The sequence below is a fragment of the Perognathus longimembris genome, chromosome 26 (genome assembly GCF_023159225.1).
Source record: "Perognathus longimembris pacificus isolate PPM17 chromosome 26, ASM2315922v1, whole genome shotgun sequence".
In the NCBI taxonomy this organism is placed as follows: domain Eukaryota; kingdom Metazoa; phylum Chordata; class Mammalia; order Rodentia; family Heteromyidae; genus Perognathus; species Perognathus longimembris.
The window spans coordinates 652,122-662,610 of NC_063186.1; the positions used below are offsets into that span (position 1 = coordinate 652,122).

Sequence of the window (10,489 nt, forward strand, 5' to 3'; positions counted from 1 at the left end):
TGTCAGAACAGCTCTAGTGGTCCATACAAGTTCTTACTCTCTTAGACCTCTCTTTTGGGAGAACTGGTCTTTGTTGCTTCCCTACTAGCATCAAGCAAATCAGCTGCACACAGAAAGACCTAGAGTGTACGTACATCATATGTGCATACACACAGAGTTAATTCTTCTTTTCTTAGCATTACAGAAATGAAATATAAGACATATCCACTTCCAATGTAGAGGAAAGAAAAAAAATGGTTGAAAGACTACTAACTACTAAGGTTTGAGGAATGCTGTTCCCTCTAGACTAGCCTTTTTTTCTTTTCACTAACAAAGAGAAGACATCTATGCTTCTCTTTGGACTTATTTATTCTGAGATTGAGTCTTTCAATAAACATCTTTTAGAATGTCTTAAAATATCATCAGTATAATATTGAGATCTTACAGCTTGGTATCAAGAAGCCATCAAAACTCTACATAAGCACACAAGCATATAGAGCTGAGCACACAGGGGTATACGAGCTCAGGAGCAGCACCACTTCTCAGAAGCAGCCTGTGCATGAGACTTGTATTAGACATCAAGCAATAAAGACTCCACTTTCAAGTAACTGTGTCTGTGCTTTGGTATAAAGATAGGTAAATACCTATAAGATTCTATCATTGAGGATTTTCAATAAAGCATTTCCTTAAAGGATGAGTTTGTTTGTTTGTTTGCTAGTCTTAGGGCTTGAACTTGGGGCCTGGGCACTGTCCCTGAGCTCTTTTTGCTCAAGGCTAGCACTCTACCACTTGAGCCATAGTGCCACTTCTGGCTTTTTCTGCTTATGTGGTACTGAGGAATTGAGCCCAGGGCTTCATGCATGCTAGACAAGCACTCTGCCACTAAGCCACATTCCCAGCCCTTAAGGAATGTTTGTAGACATAAATAAATTATGTTGTACTTACTGCTAAAATGTTTGCTTCTACAGGCAGTAGGTTTAGAGATGCAAAGAGCTGGACAGTCAGGATGGTGTAGATTTGTGTGGCTGACAACATGAGCATTCCTATGGAGAGCAGCATCTCGTAAAGTCTCCTGGAGAAAAGGATAAGCATGACCTTAAAAACTGTCCATTTCTTCCCAAGAATACACCATCTGTTATCAGGAGTTCCTAACAGCCAAAAACATTCCTTTGTAAACATACAAAACTAAAATTAAGACATATTTTTAAAACATATATGTAAAATATATATATATATATATATCACATTTAGGCAAATAACAAAGTTTTAAAATCCAAAAAACTCCTAAATCTTAATCACTTCTAGCCCCAAACATCCAAGATAGATAGATAGGTGATACATATATATATATATATTACATATACCCACATATACACCTGCTACTTCCTAACAATCAATGCCTTTTTGCCTCTCTATATCTAAATGGCAATAGGGCAGTTCTCTACATTAGTCCCTATTGATCTTGCAGCAAGTCGAGATACTAAATGTTAAACAGTTAATAAAATTCTCATCAGTAAGCCTCCATCAATTGTATAAAATACTTGTAAATAAGCAAAATTTACAAACATGAAAGATACAATAATGAATTACTTCACTAAATACTACCATCTTTGTAATACCATCTGATGATTACTGTTGCTAAGTGCTCTAGGTTTGGAAGCTACTTCAGAATAAAACTGAGGGCTGGGAATATGGCCTAGTGGCAACAGTGCTTGCCTCGTATACCTGAAGCCCTGGGTTCGATTCCCCAGCACCACATATACAGAAAACAGCCAGAAGTGGCGCTGTGGCTCAAGTGGCAGAGTGCTAGCCTTGAGCAAAAAGAAGCCATGGACAGTGCTCAGGCCCTGAGTCCATGCCCCAGGACTGGCAACAAAAAAACAAAACAAATAAACAGAATAAAACTGAATCTTTGACACATTGATGCCTCTGACTCACTGCTTTGATGGAAAGTAAAATATCTGTAACTCTGCAGTAACTTTTAAATCACAAAGTATAAGTCTGCCCACTTCGTTGTTTTTAACATTGCTTGGCCTATTTGGGATCCCTTAAGATTCCATAAGAAGGTTAGAGTGAATTTTTCAATTTCTGCCAAAAAGAATCATTAAGATTTTGGTAGGGGGCTGGGAATATGGCCTAGTGGCAAGAGAGCTCGCCCCGTATACATGAAGCCCTGGGTTCGATTCTCCAGCACCACATATATAGAAAACGGCCAGAAGCGGCGCTGTGGCTCAAGTGGCAGAGTGCTAGCCTTGAGCAAAAAGGAAGCCAGGGACAGTGCTCAGGCCCTGAGTCCAAGCCCCAGGACTGGCCAAAAAAAAAAAAAAAAGATTTTGGTAGGGACGGCAATAAATCCATAGGCTGAATAGTGTTGATATTTTAACAATACCAAGTTGATCCATGGATATATCTATCAATTTATTTGTATTCTATTTCTTTCACAGTTTCTTCAGTATCAAAGTTCTTTTAATCCTTAGTTGAGTTTATTACTATATATTCTATTGGTTTTGTTGCTATTATATATAGAATTATTTTCTAAATTTCCTTTTTGATGTGTTTATTGTTAATGTATGACTGCAAGTGATACTGTGTGTGTGTGTGTGTGTGTGTGTCTGTCTGTCTGTCAATCTGTCTGTCAGACAGGGGCTTGAACTCAAAGCCTAGGCACTATCCTATCCTTGAGCTTTTTGCTCAAAGCTAGTGCTCGCTCTACCACTTGAGCTAGCTCCTCCAGCTTTTTTATTAACTGGAGATAAGAGTCTCATGGACTCTCCTGCCCAGGCTGACTTGAATTACAACCCTCAGATCTCTTTCTCCTGAAGACCTAGGATTACAGGCATGAGCCACCAGCTCCCAGCTCCAAATTTATTTTCCCTTTTTATAACTTGGTCTATTACTAAATTGCTCCCTAAACTCAGTATTTCTGAGTTGTTTAAGTCTTAACAGCTTTATGGAATGTTGTGGGGATGTCTTCCAGAAGCTCATGTATTGAAGGCTTAGTCCTCTACACTGTACAGCCATGTTCAAAAGGCAGAGCTTTGGCAGGCAACTAGATCATGAGGGCTCTGACCTTGTAACTGTATTGACATTTAAGAATGAGAAGGAAGACAGGTGCTAGAGGCTCATTCCTGTAATCCTAGCAACTCATGAGGCTGAGATCTGAGGATCACAGTTCAAAGCCATCCCAGGCAGGAGACTCTTATCTCCAACTAAATCAGGAAATCAGGAGTAGAGCTGTGGCTCAAAGTATAGAGCACTAGCCTTGAGCAAAAGAGCTCCAGGCCCTGAGTTCAAGCCTAACAACCAAAAAGAAAAAAAAAAAAAGAAGAAAAGAAACAATAGTTTTGTTGATTTTTCTCTTTACCTCATTTTTGAGAACTGGAGTACACTAGCTAGCAAATGTGATTGTCTACATGAGGTTAGGGCTCAGATGACGGTTACTCATCCAGTTCTGGTCTGGTAATTGCAAAATTAAAAAATTCCCAAAATTCACAGCAAACCCTAATTTCACATTTAAATCTGTGGCAAGACTACATACCTCATCCACACAAAATTACTTTTTTTAAAACTTTAAGAATGACAGAAATATTATTTGAAGACCAATATTCCTCTCAGAAATTTTCTTTCTTTTTTTTTTTTGGCCAGTCCTGGGCCTTGGACTCGGGGCCTGAGCACTGTCCCTGGCTTCCTTTTGCTCAAGGCTAACACTCTGCCACTTGAGCCACAGCGCCCCTTCTGACAGTTTTCTGTATACGTGGTGCTGAGGAATTGAACCCAGGGATTCATGTTTATGAGGCAAGCTCTCTTGCCACTAGGCCATATCCCCAGCCCCAGAAATTTTCTTTCTAAATAATTTTTTTTTTTTTTTTTTTGGCCAGTCCTGGGCCTTGGACTCAGGGCCTGAGCACTGTCCCTGGCTTCTTCCCGCTCAAGGCTAGCACTCTGCCACTTGAGCCACAGCGCCGCTTCTGGCCGTTTTCTGTATATGTGGTGCTGGGGAATCGAACCTAGGGCCTCGTGTATCTGAGGCAGGCACTCTTGCCACTAGGCTATATCCCCAGCCTTTCTAAATAATTTTTAATTCAGAAGATGACTCAACAGTCTGATGTCAACTACTTCACTGCCAATTAACACTCATGTGACAGCCATGTTCTGAAGAAAGCCTAGGCATAAGCTGTCATCCACTGTTTCTCAAGCCACATTCCTTAGCAGCACCGGCTTTTAAAAAGTGGACCAAAACACTCTTGCTACTAAAATAATTCTCTCCAAAAATCCAGAAGTGGAGCTATGGTTCAAGTGGTAGAGTGCTAGCCTTGAGCAAAAGGAAGACAGGGACAGTGCTCAGGCCCCGAGTCCAAGGCCCAGGACATTGCGTGAATAAGCTAGGGGACAGTGCCTTGGCCCCAAGTTTGAGCCCCAGTATCACCACCAACAACAAAAAAATATTTTTCAGTTTCATCTTGTACTTTTTCTGCCCCAAACCTGAAATCACCCATCTGTGTAAGGGAATATGCTTGTTTGTAGGAACTTTGAAGTATTTAGAATTAGAGAGCAAAAACTTCCTCTCAAATGACAGGGGAAAAAGGGTTGTACTGCTTTTATTTTACTCTAACTTTATGGTTATTTTTGAACATCATTTTAATTACAAAATGTCTTCCAAAGTTTAAAATTGGTGATTTGAGTCCTAAATATTATCCCCATAAGGCAGATGGCTGAACTTTTTTATCAGATATAAAAATGGTATAGTTTTTCTCAGTACCTTTTTTTTTTTTTCTTTTGCCAGTCCTGGGCTTGAACTCTGGGCCTGGGCACTGTCTCTGAGCTTCTTTTTGCTCAAGGTTAGCACTCAACTACTTGAGCCACAGTGACACTTCTGGCTTTTTTGAGCACTTTATTGGAGTTAAGAGTCTCACCGACTTTCCTGCCCAGCCTGACTTCTGTGATCCTCAGATCTCAACCTCCTGAATAGCTGGGATTATAGGCATGAGAAACCGGGCAGGCTTTTCAATAGCTTTTAAGGTTTAATTGCTAAGACTGTAAGGAGAATATACTGTCTGGATCAGAGCTCTAGTCCTGATTCTATTACTTACTGACTTAAGTTAATGCCACTGTATTAGCTTCTTCACATATTATTACATTGCCATTTAATAAAATTTTTATGAGTCCAAAAATAATGCCCATTGGAAGATAGAAGCACTGATTACTTTTCATCTTAACATCTGTGACAACAGAAGTCTTTGTCCTTGTGTGCTGCCTTTCATTTCCACAGTTTCCAATTGATCATCACCTTCAGCTCCCCTTCCTGACTTCTAGTGACCCACAAAACCCAGGTTTACCCTGCACAAAGGTCTTATACACACATCTTAGCAGGCTGCCTCTGTTTTTACATCACTCACAACAGTCAAAATGGTTCTGTTTTATGTCTAACCATGACTGATACTTTTTTCAAACAGATTTTATATTGTTTGTATCTTACTATTGTTGTGCCAAGTCGCAAGACCACCACCAAGAAGGCCACCGAGACTCAGACACTCCGAAATGCAAAAGCAAGGCAAGGCTTTATTTAAGCGAGCTGCAACTCGGGCCTCGTCCTACCCACCGACACAGCGGAGGTTAGGAGGGAGCCCCGAGCTGTGATTACACAGGGTTTATAAAGGCAAAGAACAAGGTTACAACAATCAGGTGTTCAAGCAAGCAAGATTAGGACACAGGTACAAATCTGATTGGCTCAGGGTTCGATTCTAAAATGGGGTTCACGTGGTAAAATGGGGCCTGACTTCAAAGTCTGGCACTTCACTATGCTATGTATGCTTTTTAACAAGTTATACTAAATATTTTCCCTTATTAAAATCATACATAATCATCACCTTAAGTGCTATTTAGTGTTGCATTATATGGCTAATTCATGACTTTGTCTAAAAATTCCTTCTAAACATAATATTAAGTTGAAGCCAATATTAAGTTGGAGCCAACTATTGTTATTACAAAGTTAAATTAAAAATGTTTTTTAGACTATTTCTGACTAGAATCACCACACCAAAGAAACATCTGGTTACTGTTAGAGTAGGAAATGTCCCCACAGACTCATGCATTAGGCTTGGTCCTAGCTGTTGGGGCTATTTGAGGAGGTGGTACTTCTACCAAAACTTGATTTCTGTTAACATCACTGTCCTCCTAAAAACTTGTCTTAGGGCCAAGCTCATGTCAGTTTCCAATGTCATTTCAACCTTTTCAAATCCACCCTTCCCTGCACTTAACACAGCTTGCCTCAGCTGCTGATACTATTCTGCACAGACTTCCTACCTCCCAGCTTCTACTTCAGCCCTGGATCTTTGTTCCCAGAGTAATGAGAACATTGCTCTGGGATTCTCAACTGAACACCACAGCCTGGTATTTAAGGGTCTCCCCAGTCTGCATCCAGATCTTCACCAGCCTGCTCCTTACACACACAGCCTTGGCAAAAGCACCCTACTTTTCCCACGTCTACACCGGACTCTGGAGTGACCTGGTATAGCACTGTTTTTCCTCCTACCTTTCTCCAGCTGCCAACAACTATTCCAATAGCCACACCCTCAATGAAAGGAAGGAGGCAGAGGCCTATCATTTGTTGTATATATTCCATGTTGTGCTTGACAAATTATCCTAGTCTCCAAACACTACTAGGGGGGGCTAGGAATATGGCCTAGTGGTAAAGTGCTCGTCTAGTATACCTGAAGCCCTGGGTTCAATTCCTCAGCACCACATACATAGAAAAAAAATCAGAAAAACCGGAAGTGGTGCTGTGGCTCAAGTGGTAGAGTGCTAGCCTTGAGCAAACACAAGAAGCCAGGGACAGTGCTCAAGCCCTGAGTTCAAGCCCCAGGACTGGAAAAAAAAACACCACAAAACAAAATTTGGGCTGGGAATATGGCCTAGTGGTAGAGTGCTCGCCTCGTATACATGAAGCCCTGGGTTCAATTCCTCAGCACCACATATATAGATTACAAAAAAAAAAAAAAAAGCCAGAAGTGGTGCTGTGGCTCAAGTGGTAGAGTGCTAGCCTTGAGCAAAAAGAAGCCAAGGACAGTGCTCCCCAGGACTGGCAACAAAAACAAAACAAATAAACAAACACTACTAGGGAGGAGCAAAGAAACCAGTTTACCCAAAGTCACCAGCAAGTAAGAATCCAAACTAGTCCACTGGCATTCTGTAACTGTTAAATATGTCACAAGAGGGATAGACTACAGTTAGATATCTAGGCTCCAACGTCAGCAATGCCACCACTCATCTGTGTGAACTGAGCAAGTTATGTATCTGCGATGTTTCAGAAACACATGAGCTGTTATGTGTGAGTGTCCCCATTTATGAAAAGGGCACGTGGATGACTGTGAGAATCATGTGAGGCCAGGTACTTTGGAATCTACTTGGCAAATAATCTACTACAAATAAATTTACTATGGCAAATAATGTTAGCTGTTATTACTGTTTGGCTACTTATACACTATGATATTGAAACTGACAATCATAGGTTGTCATTGTTTCCAAGTTTATTTTTGTGCAGTGTAAAAGCTCAGTAAGATATTTTTATATATGCTAATATTTACAGAATTGAATGTTTAAGAAAGTTTTATTAAAAGGAATTCACTTATCTACTGTTTCCTCTTTTGAGACAAAGGAGACTGTTTACCAACTTTCTTCCCCTTTTTACATCAAATGAAACTGCCATATGCAATACCATATGGTGATAGCATGTCAAAAGGTACAAAATGCTATTTTTATTCAAACTCCTTTTGCCCTTCGATAAACATTACAAACTCCCAGATTTTAAAATGTCCAAAATCATACCTTTTATTTAAAAGTCAGATGAATTGAATTGGTTTGGTTAGGTATTATGGTATGCTTACTGCTTGTTGGTATGACCTAAGAATGGGTAACTTGTGGCCTGGTGCTGGTGGCTCATGCCTATAAATCCTAGCTACTCAGGAGGTTGAGATATGAGGATGGTGGTTCTAAGCCAGCCTGGGCAAGAAAGTCGGTAAAACTCTAATCTCCAATTAACCACCAGAAAATGGAAGTGGCACTGTGGCTCAAAGTGGTGGAGCACTAGCCTTCAGCAGAAAAGCTCAGGGACAGCACCCAAGTCCTGAGTTCAAACCCCAGGACTGTTATCAAAAACAAAACACAACACAATAACAACAAAAATAAAGTTAGGGCCCTCCAAAGTGCTGGAGAAAAATGAAAGCTTAACTCCACAAGCTTCAGAATTCAACTTGAATAACTGACTTTAAGCAATAGCTTAGGTAAAACACACACGTATTATATATATATATATATGTATATATGTGTGTGTATATATATGTGCATATAAGACAGTTGTCATGACTTATGCACAGAAATAACTGTTTCTACTCAACCAATTAAAAAGTACTTTAAGGCCTAACTACATAACAGAGATTTTCTCTTTCTTTTTTGGTGCCAGTATTTGGGCTAGAAGTTGGCCTGAATGCTGTCCCTGAACTTTTTTGCTCAGGCTAGCACTCTATCGCTTGAGCTCCACTTCTGGCTTTTTCGGTAGTTAATTGGGGATATGAGTTTCCTCATGGACTTTCTTGCCCCGGCTGTATTCAAACCACATTTCTCAGATCTCAGCCTCCTAAATAGCTAGGATTACAGTTGTGACCCACTGGATTTTCTTTTATTTAATCCCGGCAACTTTCTCCTCATTTATAGATAATGTCACAGAATTAGTAAGTGGCAGAGGTGAACCCAACCTGACTCCCAAATTTGGAATCCAGTATTTTGAATCATTTGGGTTTTTTTGTAATCCATGGTAAGGCAATTAAAATCTTCCTGATGACCCATGCACATAAAAAAGAAAAAAAAACTCTAAAACTTTGTGAAAGAATATTTACTCTTCCTCCACAAATTGATTAGAAAATCCACTAATGAGCCCTTTCAGGTCTTGCAGGACAACATGGCAGGCAAACTTAACTCGTTTCCGTAATCCAGTTCTGTTACTTTGAAATGGAACTATCTGCTTGACCCATCAAAAACTGTCCTTAAACAGATTAAAGGCACCTCCCTGCTCCCCCCAGCCCCTCCCTGAATCCGCCACTGACAGGCCTCTCTGTGGAGGCACACCAACCCTGCTTATTTAAAATAGCACAGGAAAAAGCACCCTCTGAAAGCAGCATGGTTTCCGCTGTCCTTGCTGTATCACTGACCCATAGGAGCAGCCGGGCCGGTTGCGGGACCACCTCGGGGGCCTTCAGCAGCTGTCCACGGCGCTGAAATTGAGGACGAGCCCATAGTTCGGGGGGGGGGGGCATTTACTACCGCCAGATTAGGGCAAACTAGAATTTCCCAGAAGCGCGTGGCACAGTGGCTGTCAGCGAAGTTGTGTGACGGCTCTGGGTCACTTCGCTGGCCCTCTGTGTGCGCCCACCCGGCCTCTGGGACACAGCTCCGTCGTCAGCGCGGTCACCCCAAAAATCCTGGCGGGGCAGCAAGAGGGTGGGAGGCGCTTAGGGCCCAGTAGGGATCTGGTCCCGGCTTTTAGGGGAAGAAAGGAGAGTGGGGACTCACTGAACTCTTTTTATCCCCGCCCCCCCCCCCACCCGGCCGACAAAACAGCCCCGCAAGCCAAGTGACGACGCCCAAGGCTCGGGGAGGTGCGGTTCCGAGGCCAGCCGGCGGCTGCGACCCACGCTGGGGAGGACGACCCGCGGGACTCGCGGCCCAGCAACTTCAGACGCGGTCGACCGGGCTCGCGGGGAACCCGGGAACGGAGGGCTCGGGGCGCGCGGGGCCCCCGGGGACGCAGGGGGCCGACGGCCGGGGTCTTGGTCCCCTCTTCCGAGTCGCCGCACCCGGCTCGAGGCGGCCGCGGGGATTCCGGACGCCCGGCCGAGCCGGAGCTCGAGCGCAGGGGAGATGTGTGCCCAGCCGCGCCCCGCCGCCGCCGCGGAGCGGGACAGGCTCTTACCTCACGCCCAGCCCGGAACACGGGCTCGCGGCCGCGCTGAGCCCCTAACCCGACCACATCACTGGAGATCCGCCCGACTCACCGCCCCCAGTCCGCCGGGGACGACCGCCGCGCCAGGCGGAAATCCCGCCCCCAGTCTCCTATTGGCCCGCGTTTCAGGCGGAGAAATGCTATTGGGCCTCGGAGCTGCCTGTCCAGGCTTCCTCCCCCCCGCCCCCCCACTTCGCGCCAGGCTCGCAGCTCGCCTCAGCCGCGCGGGAGAGACGCCCGGTCCTCGGGTCGCGTTGCTGGCCTCGTGACGCGGGCCCCGGGCGGGAGGGAAGCAAGGGCGGGGTGGGGCGGCGTGCGGCGCCGAGGCTGCTCCCGACCGAGGACCGGCTGCGGCCCCGGGAGAGGGGCCCGGCGGGGGCCGAGGCCTGGCGGGGGCCGCGGCGGCACGGCGGGTCTCGGGCTCTGGCACGCGCGCCTCTCTTCGGTGCCCCACGGTCGCCGGAGCGACAGGGGCGCGGCGGCCGGGCCGCGGCGGTGGAGGAAGCCACAGGCCTC

The 10,489-nt window shown here is 44.4% G+C and overlaps 1 protein-coding gene across 4 annotated transcripts in view; it reads right to left on the bottom strand.

The window, feature by feature from the left end:
* The window catches only part of Rnf13 (ring finger protein 13), a 40,760-nt gene extending 30,690 nt beyond the window's left edge, over positions 1-10,070 (bottom strand). For 2 of the 4 annotated variants that reach the window (XR_007209254.1, XM_048334927.1), the window contains exons 1-2: positions 9,944-10,070; positions 925-1,051 (exon numbers count right to left, since the gene is read on the bottom strand). Coding sequence is in view for 2 of the 4 variants with exons in the window: in XM_048334927.1 (XP_048190884.1) it covers positions 925-1,038 (114 nt within the window). In the remaining 2 variants the exon portion in view is untranslated. Of the gene's footprint in view, positions 1-924; positions 1,058-9,943 lie in introns of those variants that run through there. The other 2 variants (XM_048334930.1, XM_048334928.1) reach the window with 2 other exon arrangements.
* Between the last annotated feature and the right edge of the window lie 419 nt (positions 10,071-10,489).